At 37.6% G+C, this 20,924-nt stretch overlaps 1 protein-coding gene across 1 annotated transcript in view; it reads right to left on the reverse strand.

The window, feature by feature from the left end:
• Positions 1-20,924, reverse strand: part of kdrl (kinase insert domain receptor like) — a 101,998-nt gene that overhangs the window by 63,189 nt on the left and 17,885 nt on the right. Inside the window, exons 3-11 of the mRNA XM_022684284.2 lie at positions 18,961-19,154; positions 16,111-16,232; positions 14,013-14,172; positions 12,900-13,036; positions 11,073-11,247; positions 10,829-10,949; positions 9,544-9,710; positions 7,678-7,834; positions 1,850-1,967 (exon numbers count right to left, since the gene is read on the reverse strand). Coding sequence (XP_022540005.2) covers positions 1,850-1,967; positions 7,678-7,834; positions 9,544-9,710; positions 10,829-10,949; positions 11,073-11,247; positions 12,900-13,036; positions 14,013-14,172; positions 16,111-16,232; positions 18,961-19,154 — 1,351 coding nt within the window. The remainder of the gene's footprint in view (positions 1-1,849; positions 1,968-7,677; positions 7,835-9,543; positions 9,711-10,828; positions 10,950-11,072; positions 11,248-12,899; positions 13,037-14,012; positions 14,173-16,110; positions 16,233-18,960; positions 19,155-20,924) is intronic.

Genomic DNA, 20,924 nt, shown 5'->3' on the forward strand with positions numbered 1-20,924 from the left:
CACCAGAAGTTTGTTGGGTTTGTTTGTGCAGTGTTAAAGCCTTCACCAATCAAATAAACTGGTTCATCTAAATACAAAGGAGGAGGATTCAACAATCTGAAACATAACAAATTTTCCTTCTGTATTTTTCATATTTTTTTATTGATATTTTTTTACTTTCTTTAAATTCAGCTGGTACTTGAACATGTATTTAAAGTTAAAAAGACAAAATTAAACAAACATATTTCAATATAAATAAAATATAGTGTATCTTTGTTTTGAGCATACATTGATTCTTTTATTTCATGTATATACATTGTAATTAATTACAAGGAAAATTATAATTCATCACAGCAGATTTTGCATGTAATTATTTATTAGTGGTGTGCTGGCCAACTAATTTACCACTAGCTAAAAAGTAAGAAAAGGGTAGTATATTAGTGTCATTGCTTTTTTTTTTACAGGTACTCAAAGTTGCAGTATTGCAAGTTATTTTCATCATGAAAAAGGTGGTATCATGCCACTTCCTAAACATGCAACCAAATAAATGCACTCTTACTGCCCACATACTCATTTACTTTACTATAAACAGCTTTTTAATTGGCCTAAATACTTACAGTGTACAGTAATGTATACAGTATACAGGAATGCTATATTTAAAGGCTTTTGAAAATACTTTGAGGCATTTGAAGGCATTTAAAGGCATGTACTTCATTAAGTGTAGGCTGAATGCTTTTGGTAACGAGGTCCCCGAGGATTTTTGTGCCCCTACTCTACTATATAGAACACGTAGAAAGTTTTTTTGAAGAAATCCATTTAAGAGGGCAATCAATGCATAGTGGAAAAGAGTGACAGACTTAGCACCCCATTAACCACACTGTAATGCAGCTGAATGTGCTGTGATGTGGTACAGTCATGTAGCTGGGGAGGGCCTTTGATGGTTTTCCCATAGCATTATGGGTTGTGGTGTGTGTTGTATGTTTCTAAGAAAGGAGGAAACAGTATTTTTTTTGCAGAAGATTACAGAGACTGTACTGAAAATGTTCTCAAATTCAAGGATAATTTAGTTTAAAAGAAATGGCTTGGATCACTGTCCTGTTTTATGAGGATTCCTCCGTCCAGTGAAAGTTCAGATGGACTGATATGTCCCAAAAGAGGAGGTCTTCCACCACATCTGCTCCATTAAGTTGCCGCTGTTTTCCATTAAGGAGTGATTGACAGCTTTTGTGCAGCAGAGGGAAATAAACTGGGGCTATTAGATCGAAGTGTACTGAAGCACATACTCGCACAAGTTCAGAAATTTTGATGTTACCTAATAAACTGTGGTAGGAAGCCAACCTTTGGTACAGTCCAAGAGTAAAGTTGTGTCCCAAATGGTAAATAAGTAATAATAATAGAAAATCAAAGGTAATTTAAAAGTCAAACTCAATAAATTGCTCTTTAACCAAATTAACTGAAGTTTTGACACAGAAAAAAAAATGTTTTGTTGTATTTAGGGAATCCTACTTCTGTTTCTCTTCAGCATTCAGTATGATCACATATTATGGCACATGTGATTTAAATTTGCTCCCCTGTCTGGCTCTGAATTCAGCTCCGCTCTAAAAATGCACATTTCAAGGTCAAAATCAGTCACAGTTACTTTAAGCTAAATCAAAGCAGATCGGCTGGATCATTATTTGTCCAAATAACAAGCCATTCCTGCCAGTTCAATGATTATGTAAATGCACTGTTGCAACTGTTTCCACTCACAAAATAATGGCTGGATGGACTTTCTGGATTGCCATTTCTGCAGATTCATCATGTTATTTGAGATCAGTGCTTCGAAAAAGAGCAAAATGAGTGATGTTAGAAAGCAGCGCAGGGTGCTTACCTTGTTTTCCCCTTTTAAAACATCAGACCAGGTGGAGATGCCATTAATGAAGTTAGTTGGGTAGTTGGAACTTGAGTTCAGCTTTTGAACTGTGATTGGATCAGTATAAAGACTGCACCTGTAAGGTAAGGGGAAAAGGAAAAGTTGTAATTGACAAAACAAGGGTGGCATTAAGGACAGACCATCAATTTTAATACATTTATTTAATTTTTTTCCCATTTTCTCCCATTTTAGCTAGGCCAATTGTCTCACTCATTCAGTTGCTAGTCAGTTGTATAACACCTGTCACAGGTGATGCCCCAACACAAGGAGAATGAAGACTAGCACATGTCTCCTCCGACACATGTGAAGGCAGACTCCGCCTCTTTTAGAACTGCTGCTGATGCAGCATTACCGAGCAGCATCACAGCGCTAACCCTCGGAGGAAAGCGCAGCGACTCGGTTCTGATACTTTAGCTCACAGATGCAGTCTTGTGCTGATCCACATCACCCTAGAAGTGATGTGGGGAGAGAGCGCCATCTACCCGAACCAGAGAGAGCAAGACCAATTGTGCTCTCTCAGGGCTCTGGCAGCTGATGGCAAGCTGCATGATCGGGATTTGAACCAGCGATCTACCAACGTTTTGTATAAGACTGACAAATACCGACATGATAAAAAGGGTTGGGATACTAATATGTTATTTCTATATGTTCTTTTGGGACGCATTTTCATTATTTTTAAAGTTCAAAGAACCTAAAGAAACTAAAATTCTACAATATTCTCTTTTTAGCCCTTTTACAATATGCTCTTACAACAACTTCTAAACATAACAACTAACTGTTTGACTTGAAACAGGTGGATTTCTTCAGAAAATCACCAATCTGTGTAAAAATCATCTGCTTTAAAAGGTTCTTCACACTCACATCACTTTTTTTTTTCTTTGCTTAACCAAAACCAGTTCTTCTGCATAACTGTTGAGGAACTCTGGTCCAGGAGGGTGGGATTAATGCTCAGACACCTGATTAATCGATTGATTGTCAGGTTTACTTGGTGTTTTAGTGAAGACGCAGAATGATTTACATCTACACATGGATCCACATGGCTAAGATCTACCTCTGAATGTGTTTTAAGTGATCTGATCGTAATCTGAGCACAATGTGCGGTGGGTGAGTTCACACTTGGCTTTTCGTGGGGTCATGTGAAATCCAGATGTGATATGATCACCAAAAACAAGGTCACTGTTGGAACAAAACCTCTGTATCTTAATCTTTCTTATTTTTTAATATTCACTGATCTGAACAATACTATGCGCTTTGACAGTACTACATTAGATTAAAGCCATATGGGGAGAATAGGAACCACAGTAGATCATGTGTGAGTAAAATTTACACAGAGAAAGGAAACTAGTTTTTTGGTGAACAAACAAATGCTATGGGTAAAATAGCTCTGCTAACATTACTATCCTAGCCCGGTACAGCTAACATCATATTTCAGCTGAACAAGACCCCTTCATTACAGTTTTCTCCTTAAAGAAATATAACAAAATGATGAATAAACAAATGGAAATTGTCTAAAATAAATTGGAATTAACTGAAAATGTTGATTTTTTTTCTACTTGATAAGAATTACAATTTTGGAGATTCAAAGAGTATGTGGCCTGGTCCATGCCTAGCCTGATGTACATATCTTTAGCATGCATGCACACATTTCTGATGCAGGGTATCTACAGTAATTTTTAATTTATAAATGTTTAACCAATCAGAGACTAAAAAATGACTACTTTGACAATAACATCTAAGCAAATGGCAACAACACCAAAATTAATTTTACATACTTAACTAGTATTTCAAACAAACATAAACTAACAATTGTGCACAAAAATTGATTAGGCTCAATTCAAAATACTTAATTGCATTGACAATCTAACCCCCATACCTACAGTTGCCTACAGTACCATCTACACTACCTATATTTAATTGGTAAGCTAACTTGAATACAACATTTTTAAGCAGAAAAATGCATGCAAAATAACCAAAAATGTATTTACTGCCTGGGCAATTTTAAGACAATGGGCTTTACCTAAATAAAAAAAAATCCAAAGACATTTTAAGACATTTTAGGATCTGCAAACACCCTGTTAGTGCTTATTGGTACCTGGCTTAATTTTAGAAGCCCACAACCTCTAAGAACAGGAGCTGAAAAGAGGATGTTCTTGGCGTTGAACCTTTGTATACACAGACGGAAATACCAGGGCTTGAAGCCACAGGGTTTTTCAGAGAGGGCATTTTCCCTCTTTTCATTGAGGAACACTTAGAAAACAGGGTTTTCCTTCAACAAACAAGGGTACGAGAGTGACGGGAAAAGCACAACAGCTCTGTTAACTAATGCCACTCCAGACTGTTTGCCTTTCACCATTGACCCCAGGCTTTCAGGGGCACTGAGAAATATCTGCCTTTCTGTTGTTTTTGTTCTGCCTCGCTGTGTTTAAGTGCAGCGTGCAGAGCTGCCTGCCTCAGTCCTCAGGGTCTGCAGGACAACAAAAGGCTGCTCGGCATCCTTCTGAGGAGAGCAACAATTGGATTAATGAGAGCAGAGGCCAGAGAGGAAGAGGCAGCGTGACAGGAAGGGCTGAGTTATGCGTCACCAACAGAGGAAACACCCCCGCTCTCTGGCTGCCTGAGATAAGGCTGATCCCTAGACCTCCCTGGTCAACAAGGCACGGCTGATAACTCCTCACCCGCTTGATTATAAGAGGCCTGGGATGTTCTTCCAGCTGATCCAGGGCCTAGAAAACTCACCCCCATACCCCTGACCCACTATCCATTATCATTAACACTACAACCCCAAAACCAACCAGTCATGCAAACAGTCATGACTTCAGCATCGCTTAAATATGATGGATTTGATGCAGACACTGTGGACATCAGTAGTTTTTGCTGAGACAAAACATTTACTCTACTGTAGAGGAATGTTTTTGCTGTTCCTCTTCACCCCATCAATTAGTCTGACACGCACTGATCGAGCATAACACTGTGACCAAGCTTTGTTTCCCTTTTTCCATTTTTTTTTTCAAGCTTTGTTTCCTATTTTCCATTTTTTCAGCTCCACTGGTCATATAGGACACTCATGTAGTTCTAGAATTAGATACAGACTTTAGTCCTGTGTCTGTGTCCTTGTATATTTTATTATTATCCTCCTTTTATCATGTTCTTCAATAGTTGGGATACAGAACAACTATTATTATTTGGGTGGTGCGTCATTATTCTCAGTGTATTGGATCAGATGCAGCAGTGCTGCTGGAGTTTTTAAACACTGTGTTCATTCACTGTCCTCCACTCTATTAGACACTCCCTACTAGACACTCTTCTCTAGCTAGTGTGTCTCTGTATATGTTATTAAAGAAGCTCATCTGTTGCTCAGTAGAGCTCAACATTTGGATAATATGTGCAGAAGCACTGCTTAAGCAGTGTACACTGTGGGGACTTTACAGGACAACAGAAATATGAAATGAATAAAGTTAATGTAAAATAAGAGTTAAAGCATTTCTATTTATATATCTCTTGGTATTTTAATCGCAGTGTCTTCATGAGGGAGAGTCACCTGGAATAGTTTTCTCAGCGTCTTGAAAGAAGGAGTTCCTGGAGGTGCTGGACAAAAGTTCCAGCTCCAGCTCATCCAAATTAAATCACCTCAAATCACCATCTCAGTTCATCAGGTTTAGATCACGGGATTAATGTGGAGAACAAACACTTTTTTTTTTACTGTTTCTATGTTATATATGTCACTTAATTGTTTTCAGGTCTTTAATATTAATCTACAATGTAGAAAATAAATTACATAAAGAAATAAAGAAAAACATTGAGTGTCCAAACATTTAAACGCTACTGTACAAATGGACAAAAATTGAGATACATGTTTTTCACTGGACAGCAGCGTTATGCCGCCCTCATTAGCTGCTGAAAAACAGGCCTCTCTAACAGCTACATTTGTGTGCTATTGTTTTCAGTGCCATAACTGATTATCTTTTAAACTGCATGGCTGACCCTTAATATAGCTTCTGTCCCAATTCTGGCAAACGCCTCCATCGACTGATAATTAGTTGTAATTAACAGGAGTACTTGTCAAAGCATGCTGCCTGAGGTGCAAAATAATTCAGGTCCTGTGTGCTTTCCAAGAACTGCTTTTAGTAGGATTTACTGCTGCGATAACCCAGGGGTAATTGCCTATTGTTTGATTGATTTTGCGATCTAGCAAATCTATGGCTCTTGACAGTCGGGTGCACTGGGAGAATTTGTCTTGTATCTGAAAGGTACAGGCTGAAAATCACAGCAGACAGCAACACAGCACAGCATCAGCTCAGACACAGAGGAACTCATATATCCTCTCTGACTCTACAAACATAAAGACTTCAGACTAAAAAAAGAAGTTTTAAAGTTACAGTTTTGCTTCATTGTGTGTGGGTGTCAAAAAAAAAAGAACAGACTCTTTATTGGAAGAGCAGCTGTGAGTCATTCTGGTCACTATAGGTCAAAGGAGTAATTCTGGGTCATTTAGGGTTATTATCATTAATGACAAAAGTATGACAATATTACCACTAAGGCTTGTTTTAGTGTGTTCTGTGAATAAAGGATGGTCTAGAAGAGGATTTCTTGGATACCCATGTCTATTTAAAAGCCTGCATTAGAGGAGATGCGCATTTACACAGTCTAGGTAAGCTGTCTAGGTTAATACACTGTGTGTTATACACTGTTGGGATAATGTAGCTCTTTAAAACACACACACACCACCTCAGTATCACTACAGTGCTGAGAATAATGACCCACCACTTAAATAATAATAGCTGCTCTGTGGTGGTTTTCTCTCCTGTGTGGGTTCTGAGTATTAAATAACAGGGTGAAAAGAGGATTTATATGAATATGTTTCTGTAAAATGAACATTAATGTTTTATTCTATAAACTACAGACTGCAAAAATGCAAAGAAAGCAAGTTCATATTCATAATGTTTTAAAATCAATATTTGGTGGAATAATCCTGGTTTTTAATCACAGTTTTATGCATCTTGGCATCATGTTCTCCTCCACCAGTCTTACACACTGCTTTTGGATAACTTTATGCCTTTACTCCTGGTGCAAACAATCAAGCAGTTCAGTTTGCTTTGATGGCTTATGATAATCCATCTTTCTCTTGATTATATTCCAGAGATTTTAATTTGGTAAAATCAAAGAAGCTGTATTTTCTTTAATTTGAATGGAAGTTAATACAAAATAAGAGTTTATTTCAAGTAATGTTAAAAATTTATTTCTATTGGTCTATCCATCCACTAAACTAAACAAGTGTAAATGCATATACTTTTTTCACTACAATGGTTTGTGAAGACGACCTGCTCAAGGCAGATTTATTCCTTGTATTTCTGAAGAAATGATCCATAGTATTATTAATTGAACCCATTTGAAATTATAGCCTGGTTTAAAACACACAAAAAAGCATTTATTTAATGAATGTAATGAGGTATATAGAAAATTGTCCTAAAATGACCCAGTTATTCAGTACAAACACGTCTATTGAGAGAAAACATGAAATATGAGTAAAATAATAATAACAATAATAGTTTACTAAGGAGCAGCACACCCGTTGTTTTTTGACCGCTGGTCAGATTCCTGCTGTGAGTCATTTATTTGTGAATACTTTTCCAAATAAATTACAAGGCTTAGGAAACACTCATCACAACAAACACAAAGTACCCTGCCCAGTCAGACACGAGACACCCCAAATAACCTCTATTTTGTACCAAAACATCTCTGATAGCTCTGGACAGTTATAGCAGTTTTACGCTGAAACGCTGACTCACGCTGTGAGCTGGGGGTTGGGTTGGCACGGCTGCCACAGCCAGGTGATGTTGGGCATGGGGTATCCATTGACAGTACAGGTGAGATGGTGCTTCTGGCCGTGTCTGTAGGTCTGAGGGCCCACAGGAGCCACTTCCTCCTCAGAGATCCTGGGCTTGACTGGAAAAACACAAAGAGAAAGAGAGAGAGTGCAGAGCTTCAGGGAAAATGTTGCGCCATATTGCTCACTGTTAATAGTGCGTGAAAAGAAATGTCTGTTAATACAGTACACTGAGAGTGGGGGTGAAAAGGTCATTAGAAAGAGACAGTTGACAATAACAGAAGAACATTCATCACTTCATTTACACAAAACAGATGAGTGGAAGGAACGAGGAGAACGAGAAATAGAGAGAGAGAGAGACACATAAGAGAGAGAGACACATAAGAGAGAGAGACATTTCTCTCACAGTGTCTTTGTTTGAGATATTTTGAGGACTTACTTTTTTCTGAGCAGATTGTTGTTTAAAGCTGTTTGATGTAAAGCCTAATTGTTACCAGAAATCTCTGAATTCTGTTTCCATTGTTTGTGACTGCAGGTTGTTTTTGGGACTCTAATAATGCGGGCCAAGCTGGACAATGTTCCACTGTAAGAATTCTTTTATATGCAACAATAGAGAGTTTCGTATTATTGTATATTATGATCAGAGAATTCCTAGAAAGCATGAGGGAATGGAAAGACTAAGGACTGAGGACTTTTCTTCTCTCAGACTTGATTTAACTTGCCAGCAAACTGACTTATTACACAATTACAGATTTGTGTGGATGATATATCGTTCCTAAAATTATTATTGATAATCAATATTACTGCTATTATTAGGACCATTAAATGCCAAGGATATACTGATAATATTATAGCATTCATCAAAGCATTCATACCTTTTTTTTAAAGACAACACAATTGTAATTATATGAAATTTAAGTTTTTCTTCGCCTACTGCAGTAACTGTTGGCACGGACATTTCTAACCAGACACTGCTGGTCACGATCCTTACCGTTACCACAGTGCTGTCCACTGTGGGAGGTAATGCCTTCTATGATGCATTCTCAATACATAGATTTTCACTGTGCATCAAAATTGCTAAATTTTGTCTAATTTTTTAACAAACATTAAACTCAGACCCTGATTTGGCTTCAAAATTTCAGCTTTAAAATATTGCTATGGAAGTGAACAGGGACAGACTGTCCATTCTTATATACAAGCTATACTTACAACTTCCCAAGCTGTCTGTAGATGTAACACTTAATTAATGTTCAATTTACATTCCTTGACTTTTGGCATGTCTGTGTATTTACACCAAATCATTTATCTGTGACTAAAGCATACTTATGCAGCAATGAGTCTAAAACATGGCATTTTAATCAGTTATTCAGTCTGATACTGTTGTATGTAAAAATGTTCTAATTAGTGCCTTTTACTCTTTTGTACACTAATTTTACTGAAGTTACTTTAGATTATGTAGAGTATGCAATTATCAGACCAAATCCTGAGGCACCCCAACTCAGTTTTCATGCTGTAATATGGTCAGTTTATCCAATAATCCAGTAATCGCTAGAGTAAGTCCAGCGGAGACTGTGACTGAAAGCAGAGTGCAGCGCTAGAGACCCGCACATCCCCACAGCACCTTCAAAAGACCACTAACAAACTCCAGCTGTGCTCGCTGCACCAACTCAGTCTGCACAACAGCACGCCAGAAATTCCACTCCTCACAGCTACCTGCAGTCAGGCCTCGAGGGCAGCACAGATACGGCTGATAAAAAAAAAAACTACTTGACAAACGAGTCAACAACTTCCCTGCAGTGTCCTGCTCTGTTAGCTTAATCATGCATACCATTGACCAGCACTGTGTAGCTCAGGTTCTTCTGAAGCCCCTTCTCCTGGTTTGAGAGCCCGATAGTGAAGACTCCAGCATCCTTCGGCTTCAGCTCCTTGATGGTGAGATTATAACCCTGTGTCTCATAGCATAAGGAGTCTGTGATGGGGTTGCCATCCTTGTACCTATAAAAAAAGAGCACAGGGCAAAGTTATAGAGGTACTGTCGCAAAATAAGATGAGGTACAGGTAAATTCTTGTTCACAAACTATTTTAATATACCCTAAAAGATACTTATCATATGTAATAAATTAATTAATTGAATGATTACCCTAAATATAGCATTGCGTATTGAGTATTATTAGAGTGTAACGCTAATTAAATGATCACCTTAAATATAGCATTGAGTATTGAGTATTAATAGAGTGTAATGCTAGGTGATATTTATAATATAATACATTAATTAATTAAATGATCACCCTAAATATAGCATTGAATATTGAGTATTATTAGAGTTTTTGATAAGGCCTGTCCAGATAATTGCATTATTGACTTATCATACAATTTATGCAAATAGCCTCAACAATATTTCCTGACCTCTAAATTGCCCATTGTATTTACTAAGTGTGGCAAGCCCATTGATATAAATTTGCCAGTGCGCCAAATATTTATTTATTTATTTATTTATTTATTTACCTTTATTCAACCAGGGTATTCACATTAAGATTAAAAATCAAGACAGCAGCACAAAAACACAAACCAACTAATCTACACTCTTATAGCATAGAAAAGTAATACTTCTCTATGCTATAATAAGCTAAAAATGTTTTATTTATTCATGTTTCTGTTATTTATGATATTTAAACATTTAATATTCCAATTTCAATAGAGCTGGACAATAAATAGATATTTTATAGCTTAGTAATACTATGAACAAGAAAATAATAACAAGAATATCATCAGTACTTAAAGAACACCAACCCAACTGCACATTTCACTATAGAGAGAGTATAATATAGAGTATTTGAATAGTAAAATATCAGAATTTGTCACTGCTGATGCATTTTGTAAGTGTGTCAAAAGAGATATAGTGGATTTTACAAATGCAGTAAAATGAACATATGGTAATACTATAATTTTTGTACAGTAGACAACAGCAACAGTTAAATCTTACAGTCTTATAGTTATTAAAGTGCTGTCTGTGCAGTGCATGTGTAAACAGGTAGTCCTCACATCTGTTCAAATTAATAGAAAAATAAAAGCTTTTCGTGCTCCTGATGTGTGTAATATCTGTATAATCTTACCAAACTATTTTATCTGGAGGAGGCAGTGCTTTGACGTGTGGGGTGAGCATCAATCTTCTGCCTTCTGCAATGTTGATAACCTCCTTATAATGACCTCTGCTCACATTGAGGAAAGGATGCTCTGCAAAGAGTCACACAGAAAATCACAGTTCTCACCACCAAAGTGCTTAACCAAACGCAACAAGTCATTTTTAAACACATGATCTTGTTAAAATTCACTCGTCATCATACAAAACGTACTCACCAAACACAGTGACCTTAGCTGTAGCATACTCCACTCGATTCTCCAGCTTTGCTGTGCATTTGTAGGTGCCTTTGTCTTTAATTGTAGCATTAAGTATGATTAATGCGTTAGACATCACAATGATATCTCCATGTTGTTCTTCTCTCGTCTTGTGTATTCTGTGAGGTTGACGGACCTGGTGGACAGAAAAATTATTTCTTAACATTTTAATTCTTCTAGTTTTACATTCTACCAATATTCTTCTATATAAGTTTATATCACTCTAAATTAGACCGTTCCTGACGCAACAGGCCACCCAACTCCTGGTGCAAGCGGTCGTCATCTCACGCCTCGACTACTGCAATGCCCTGCTAACTGGCCTCCCGGCCTGTGTAGTAAAACCACTCCAGATGATCCAGAACACAGCAGCACGTCTGGTCTTCAACCAACCAAAACGGGCACATGTCACCCCGCTGCTCATTGAGCTCCATTGGCTACCAGTTGATGCTCGCATCAAATTCAAAGCTCTTACAATCGCCTACAAGGTGATGACAGAACAGGCTCCTTCCTACCTGCACTCGCTCCTGAAGGCTTACGCTACCTCCCGGCCGCTGCGCTCCTCCAATGAACGTCGCCTCGCTTTGCCAAACACTCACACAAAGCAATCCAGACTGTTCTCATACAGAGTTCCCCAATGGTGGAACAAACTACCTTCTACTACCAGATCAGGAGAATCTCTCGCTATCTTTAATAAACTCCTGAAGACAGAGCTCTTCAAAGAGCACTTACTCTCCTAACACCTCTAACACACTAACTACTTCTAACCTCATTTCCCTCTTCCTCTCCTTCACTCCTCTATCCTATTATTCCCCTTGACCTCCTTTTATCCCTATCCAAAGATGTTTTACCTTTAAACTTATTTTACATTGTACTTGACTATTGTAAGTCGCTTTGGACAAAAGCGTCTGCCAAATGTAATGTAAATTAAAAAAAAATATATCATTAAGCATTAAATTCTACCAATACTCAATACTCAACACTATATTTAGGGTGATATTTTAATTAATCAATGTATTATATAATAAATAAAACCTAGCAATACACTCTACCAATACTTTATACTCAACACTATATTTAGGGTGATATTTTAATTAATCTATGTATTATATGATAAATATCATCTAGTGTTACAATCTAATAATACTAAATATTCAATGTTATATTTAGGGTGATCATTTAATTAATCAATGTATTATATTATAAATATCACTCAGTGTTACATTTTACCAACACTCAACACTTAATTTACAGTCATAATGTAATGTATTATATAATAAATAATTACCAATCCTTACATCACTCAGTGTTATATTTTACCAACACTCAACTCTTAATGCTATATGTAGGGTGATATTTTGATTAATTATTGTATTATTTGATGAATATCACCAGCATTACATTCTATTAACACTTAGAGTAATAATTTAATTAATTAATGTATTATATAATAAATATCACCTAGCGTTATTTTTACTCATTCTAACAACACTCAACATGTAAAGCTATATTTAGGGTGATATTTTATTTAATGAATGTATTGTATAATAAATATCACCAATCTTTGCACTCACTCAGCGTTATACCAATACTCAACCCTTAATTCTATATTTTGGGTGATATTTTAATGAATGAAATAAATACAGAATAATAAAATACAGAAATAAAATAAAAATATTACAGTACATATCACACAGCTTTACATTCTACCAATTCTCAGTAGTAACTGCTATATTTAGGGTGATTTTGTGTAATAAAATTATGTTAGGAAAGTGATCATTAAAAACTCACAGGTTTTTTCTGGAATTCCCAATGAAATTCTATCCGGCCGTTATGTGTGGTCTTCCCCGTGCAGTTGAGGACCATGGAGTCTCCAGCCAGGACTTTTGGATACAATGCAGTTGCCTGTACATTGTTCAGTTCGCGGGCTAGACACAGAAAATAGATCATATATACAGGGTCAATGAATAATAATAGGAAGAATGGCGTTTGCTTTTCAATACTGTAAGAATTACAGTTTTACTGTATACCTGTTTAAATGTAATCTCTGTAAATGCAATAACTGTATAATCTGATCTGTCTGTATAATCAAAATATTTATCAATTCCGTCAAAAATATACTGGAAAATTCCAAGTATTTAAGGTCCTTAAGCCCAAAAGGAGAAATACACAGGTGTTGGTTGGTAAGTTGTTGCTAGGTGGTTGCTAAGGTGCTACTATTGTACAGTGGTTGGTTGATAGGGTGTTGTAACAGTACAGGATCTGTTTCCTGAAATAGAGTTCATTGTTAAGGTGCAGCTAAGTGGTTTGTAAAATTTTATTAAGAGGTTCTAGTACAAGACTACAGGCCCTATCAAACACCATGTGCACGTCGTGTCTCGATGCTTTTTTTTTTATCTTACACCCCTTTAACAGTCTACTTTCATGCCTTGCACCTGCACTGTTAAAATAGCGTCCCTGATGGGCGTGGTGGTCTGTAAGTGAGGTGTGTTCAGATAAATTTCTGGCTTGTTGCTATAGTATTTCCGTGGTGGAAAACACAGGAGCTCCATTGACTGATTAAAACCCTGACAATAGTCCATTCCTATAGGTGATCCAAGCCCTCGTACACCCCCGCTCATTAAACACACACACACACACATACACACACAAACGCACTGCAGAGTGCAAAGTGACTTTAAACTTTAAACGCCAAAGTCAGAGCTCACCTGCCTCTTAAAGTGAATGGCAAGTGTCACACTGATTGGTTTATTTTCCGTTACGCCCAAAACACAACCATGATGAATTAAGAGAATTAGTGCACGCCTTTTGTGAGACACACTGACACAATCTAAATCCAGCTGTGCGATGCGCAATACGGTGCACTGATGTTCTACTGCAGCTACTACATTAACAAGCACTCACTGCGGCGCATAAAGATGAAGTCAGATGTAACGTCCTTGCCGTCGGCTCTGGTGGTACAGAAGAACATGCTGTAGTAGTCAAATGGTTCCAGTGGAATCTGGAAACCCACTTTTGGGTCCCACTTGACACCTTCCCATTTTGCATCTGACATGACGGGTGTCTGAAAAAAAGAAAGAGAGTACAGAGTTCATTACAGTGAGTTATTTTCCTTTGAACATAAAAAGTAATCTATGGTCCTACAGTAAATTTATAAAAGGCGGGAGGGAAGGACGGAAGCAGCGAACACCAATGCAGCAGATGTTCCAGTAGCAGGAAAGTCACACAAGCCCACTGTCTGTGCCATCTGCCGGAGAACTGTTTTTTTCATAGCAATGCATTATGGGGCAGAGCTACAGAGCTCACTGGCATCTGTAACATCAGAAATGCCAACAGCACCCAGCGGCTCTTCCTGAATACCTCCATTGGAAAATGCATTAAGATTTTAATCAACCTCCCTGACCTCTTCTCCTGACTGTTTTTTCCTACCTGTATTTCCTATGTATAAAACAGGGGTCGTATTTATAGCGTGGATCTTCTATTTCTGGTCGGGGGGGAAAAAAAGTCTAGGACCACCTTCCTGTTCTTACAGGATGCAGACAGGATGACTCCGTGGCCCATCCTGAGCTTCCCTGTGCCTCTGCCACTGTCCCTGTCCACATCCGCATGCTTCAGGGAGGGTTTGAAGGCTGTGAGAACCTGAAAGTCAGCCAGGGTCCCATGAACTTATCAAGCACATCCTCAATATCTCCTCACTTTTAGTTTAAGTAGTCAAGTGGCAGTTATTTTGCAATTCCTACAGTATATATCTGCACTTTACCTGCCAGACCTCTAAAGCCGTTCCTTAATGTTAAACTAAGCTAAAGGCTAAAGCTGTTTCCATGTGGGTCAGCCAGACGTGTTTCTGTAGCAGTTTTCTCCAGTTTCCAAAAGTTTTTTGAAGGTGTAGGAAACCGTACTCACTGCTCTCTGGCTTCATCATCTAAAGAAACCACTTATATTTTTAAATAGTTACAGAATTCTCTGTGTTTCTGTGCATTTGTTTAGTTATTAGGAGGAAAGTGCTTATGTGCTGTGTGTAAGTGTGTAAATGATGCTCTGCTTTACTACGGACAAAGACTTTGAAAATGTACATGTTTTAAAATCCATTTCCAAAGCTTGGTTTATTTCCATTGCTACAGATCAGCTGTAAGTTTTTGGTCAATCATTTGTTCCCTAAAAAATGCACAATTTTCATGTATTCCCTTAAATACACCAACAGTTTAATGCTATCTTTATACAGTTTAAGTTTACCTGATTGTGTACCAATTTAAATTATTCACTGGACCTGAAGAACTTACATGGCAAAATTAAAATGAAAAAAATGAAAAAGGGGTGTTTTAAAATGTTTGACTTGCTTTATATATGTATACATACAAGTATTTTGTATAACTCTAGAAGCATTTGTTTGCATTTAAAGCCTCAAGCACGGAAAGTGAATGTAATTTCTAGCCAGAGTCACTTCTCTGTTCATGTGGACAATTCTAGCCAGACACAGCCTCTCACAATCACTGTGCTGTCCATTGTAAGGATGTCTCACCCACACAACTTCCCAACTTCAATCACAAGATAATACCTCACAATGTATTAGGAAGGGGGCATTTCATTATCTATTTAAACAGTGCTAACCCATGACTTTTGTCACGTCTGCTTATTTCAACCCAATTTAGTTTTGTTCAGCTGCTAATGTGGCATTACAGGACAGCATTACACACCAGGAGCATAATGCTATGGGTACAATTCTGCAATGTCAGCTTACAGATGCCCACATTGGGTGGCATCATGCTGAGTGATGAATGAGAGGCAGGGATGTCTAACCCACCACAGAATATGAGCCCAGTTATGGTTTCTTAAGACTCTGTCCACAGATGGCTGCGGCATCGATGATAGAGCCAAAACTTACAAGGTACATAAAAAAAGACACAGCATAATAAAACACAAACAGGAATAGAAGAATAGAATTAAATATAAAAATCAACAATACAATAAAATAAATGAGAAATAATATGCATGAAATACTCACTGTTTCCAGTGTGACATTCTGAGTAGGAGATGTTGTTCTGCAGGGGATCACCAGCGTCTTATCCTCCCTGAACGCAGACAGGATCTTCGTACTGAAGACCTCCACGAACGGATTGTGACGATCTGCGGACAGAATAAACATATTTATGTAAAAGTACCCAGTGAAGCACACCAGCACCAGACATTATTTTGACTACATCAAACCAGTGTTCCCAAACACACAATTGTCACTGCTATTCAAATGTGTGGTTATCCAGATTTTTTCAGTTCCAAGGCAAGCATATTCTTCCTTTGATGCTAATGACTTAGCACAAGGCTTCGTTTGTTCCACTGTGTGCAGTACTAATATTTTTCTTTAAACCAGGAACCCAATAAAGATTCAAGCAAAGCAACAAATGGGATTCACGCAGAGAGCAGTGATAAAGTGTCTCTGACTAAGTGAGATTAGTTTACTTTATAAACAGCACAAACATTAGGTCATAAGGAGCTGAATCAAGAAACAGGTCACAGATTAAACCATTAAAACCATATTTTTTGAGTAAATCCTGTATGGTATATTCATGTTGTAAAAATGAAACAGAAACAAAATAAGAGAGAGAGAAAAAAAAATAAGAGAGCATTTAAAAATGATGAGTTTCTTTGATTTTACCAAATTAAAAACCTCTGGAATAAAATCAAGAGGAAGATGGATGATCACAAGCCATCAAACCACCAAACTGAACTGCTTGATTTTTTGCACCAGGAGTAATGGCATAAAGTTATCCAAAAGCAGTGTGTAAGACTGGTGGAGGAGAACATGATGCCAAGATGCATGAAAACTGTGATTAAAAACCAGGGTAGGAATTCTTTCCGAACTTTCTTTTAAAACTCATGCAACATTCCATACCATTTATTCTGCACTACACTGTCTAATTTTTAACATATCATCTAAATTTATTACATCACAGTAACACCTGAATTACCTTCTGGTGATCAATAAGGGCACAAATATTCAATTACCGGTATATACTTTTTTACAACACCTAAATTACTTTTTTCAGTTTTTAGTTTGTTGTATTACCTAAAAGTCTTAAACGTGATTTATTGCCAAGTTTTGTACACTGGATTTTGTATCATTTCCTGGTTATAGACTGGACCTGAAGGCAAAAATGTGTTCTAAAACTTTGTACTTTTAAGATTTAAAATGTATCTCTAAGTTAACAGCATAATTGCTCTTCCAGCCCGTTATCAGCATGTGTTCGCATTGCTTTGCACTTTTAGAAAAATCTGGGCACACACTGCTGGTAAAGATCACTGAACGTAACGTTTTACAGGACTTTTTTTAAGGTCTCTGCTGCAGATCCCGTCAGTCACACGGCCAGTGCTTCACTGAGGCTCACAGAGAAATGAGAAAAACAGAAGGCCAAGCAGGAAATAATAGCCACTGAACAAGGCTTCCGACACAATCACACTCCGCTTCCGTCTCCCAGAAGAAGTCCAGGCCTGCATGAATGCCTTCCTTTCTCTGCCTCTTTGTCTCTCTGTCCCTGGACAGCTGAGCTCCGTCTGTCTGACCTGCTACATTAAATCCCTTCTCTGCATGTAATCATAGATGTGTAATTACAAACTGGCCCCATTGCCAGGTCTGCTGATTTATGGCATTGTTGGAGCCTCAGTGAGGTGCGCGACGGAGCCACTCATTAAGTCGCTCTCTGTTTTCGTCTCATGGCTTTCCAAAGGCCTGGAGTTCTTCCAGGTTCTGTATCACACAGAGGGACGTCAGATTTCTCGCTGACCGCGTCTCTGCCTGGGTAATTAACAGGAGCTAAAGCTGTGTTAGTATTTTTTGGCCCATTATGTTGTGCTGCAACTTGTGCGTGTGATGCTGGAGAAGCCTTTCTTCTACAAAGAGTTGTGCTGATCCAAGAATCAAAGGAAAAACAGCGTGAAAAAGAGAAACAGTTTTAAACAAATCACACAGAGGCATGGCTGCCTTATCTGTGCATGTAAATAGAAACAACGACTGGTCTGCTGTTTCTCACGGCCTGGCTGTAATAGTGCTGTAATGGTAAGCAGCAATAAAAGAAAAAAAAATGCCTGAGAGTGTGAACTGTGATTGTTTTCTTCCCAGAGAAAAGAAGGAAATGATCTTTTTTCAACTTTTTTTGCAGGAGTGAACTGTAATAAACACTGATCACTACTACTAGTGCCACTTTTAGTTCTTCTTATACCAAACATAAATAATTACATATACATTTTATTTACTGGAGTTAATTAATTGAAGGGAAATAATCAGATTAATCACAATTACACTCACTGTTTCTTTCCCTAAGACTAAGCTTTAAAAAAAAAAATTATTTAATTAAATTTAAATTAGTAGTGAAATTCGCTTAAAAATTATTTTATTTATCACCACAATATTCTATGATTAATCAGGATTAAAACTGAATAGTGTGGTGTGGTTTAGTCCTGACAGATAAACCTTTTCTTAATGGTATTATAATATCTCTGGGTAGTTTTGATGCTTTTATATTAGAATAAATTATTGTGCTGAGGTATTAAGTTTAACAGAAAGCTTTAATGGAGGAAATTAATGCTAGTCTAGCTCCATATTCCACATTTAACAACTTTTATATGTGAGTGTGTGTATGAGACAGAGAGAGAGTAAATTTAGTTTAGTTTAAATGAAAAGTCATCAATATTCTGAACTGGACAGTAGTGAGGTTGTGTAATATTGTGAAAATAAATAAAATAAAACCAATAATTTGCATTCTGGATCGATAAACCTGGTCACATGATTGATTTTGTTTTTAAAAACATTAATGCATTAAAGTATCCCCTTATTTTAGGGTTACCACCACCAAACACATACCTTTAACGAACACATAGGTGGAGCTCTTATAGTCTTTGGAGTGGCGATGGCTGCAGGTGTAGAGGCCGGTGTCACTGGCACTGAGGTTGCTTATCACCAGCTCTCTGCAGTAAGACTCCCCGCACCGCTCAACTCGCACATCCTCAGAGCTCAGGTTCCTGCTGGGCAGGCTCCACTGCAGATGGGTGGATCCTCTAATCAAGGCAAAGGAAGATGAATATTAGGAATAAAATTTGTGACACTTACACAAACTCACTGTATTATCAGTGCAACATCAATATTATCATAATCATGAGGTTTAGAAAAGGTGTCACTTATGGTAGAACAGAGTATACATCATTTACATTTGCGTTAGTAATCTAGAGCAACTGGTAAAGAATATTATCCATCTTTGTCAGACAATCTCAAAGATGGCAAGTCTGGACTTTGCTTGCTGCACCATTATAATACATTTAGTGGTAAATGGAAAATATAATGAAATATTGTTATTAAGGAGAACACTTAATAATTATTTCTGTGTGTTTTTGTTGCAGCTGTGGTAAATAAGATAAACATGGTCTGCTTTAAAAACAATAAAAAAACTTTTTAAAGTTATTAAAATTGTACAATTAATATTGAGATCGCCAGTCCAAATCCTGTTCATGCTGCTTGCCATCAGCTGCCGGAGCCCAGAGAGAGCACAACTGGCCTTGCTCTCTCTAGGAGGGTAGATGGCGCTCTTTCCCCTCATCACTTCTAGGGTGATGTCGATCAGCACAAGGCATCTGTGAGCTGATGTATCAGAACCGAGACTCTGAGATTTTGTAGATAAAAAAAGAGGAATACACTGATGTGTACTGGGAATATGATACAGATGGCACTACCATGGTAATGATCGTGACCGGCTGCATCTGGCTAGAATTGCCCATGCATACAGACAAGCAACTCTGGCCGATATCACATCCACACATTCAGTACAGGAGACCCCACACACATCTCACTTGTCAGTGCAGCGTTCTAAAGCTTCCATGGCACATGTCAAAAATCATGGGACAGATTTACTGTTCCACTCATTTAAATCCCTTTATTAGTGCTAGAATGTTATTTTAGAGTTATTTTACAGTTCCAATCAATATTCTGAGCACATCTGTAGTGTCCTAATTTTTTTATTAGGTTTATAGTTTCCAATTTTTCACAACCAGATGGTTGTATATTACCACTAACAGTAATGTGAAAACTGTTCTACATTCAGTTCTGTCGGTTAATTTATTTTGAAGTGCCATACCATTTATCTTGCTGGCATGGCATGCCAACGATTTCCCATCCATATTCCCAGGATATTTCATAATATTTATTTTAAAGTGTTTGACAGTTGCTCTGTTAATCTCATGTCATCTGATAAGTCCGGCTTTCACATGGGAACATGGATTTCTTGGATGATGTGTTCCATAAAACGCATATTTCCAACAACATCCATTTTGAAAAGATCCCATTAAACGGATCCCAGAGGAGCATCAAACATGTCTGACATACCAGTGGCTTTGCCTCTGGACTTGGGGGTCAAGCAGCTCCAGCCCCTCATCATGGGCCAGATAAAGAGGCCATATCTAGAGAGGCATTTATTACACATGGCCTTGTAGGGAAGTGTCGCGTTAAAACAGATCCACAGGGGTTAGCATTCCTGGCGTGGTTACGATGTGATGCAAGTATCCTGAATATTTAACAAGTGTGTAAATCAGGCAGTCTGGACTTAATAAAGAGCCATCATAGTGATTGGATTTTTTATATCCCTTATGGCCGTCTGTCCCTAAGGCGAAAATACCATTTACATCTGTAATAATTCAGGTTCTAGATTTAAAGGTGCACTAGAATTATGAAACTGTGTTTACTTTGAGATTGTTAATTAATTAGCGTAGAGTGAAATATGTATTATATGACAGGCTTAACTTGCCATACAGCATTTATGCCCCGGGATGCACATAATC

This window comes from Astyanax mexicanus, chromosome 10, assembly GCF_023375975.1.
Source record: "Astyanax mexicanus isolate ESR-SI-001 chromosome 10, AstMex3_surface, whole genome shotgun sequence".
Taxonomy (NCBI): Eukaryota; Metazoa; Chordata; class Actinopteri; order Characiformes; family Acestrorhamphidae; genus Astyanax; species Astyanax mexicanus.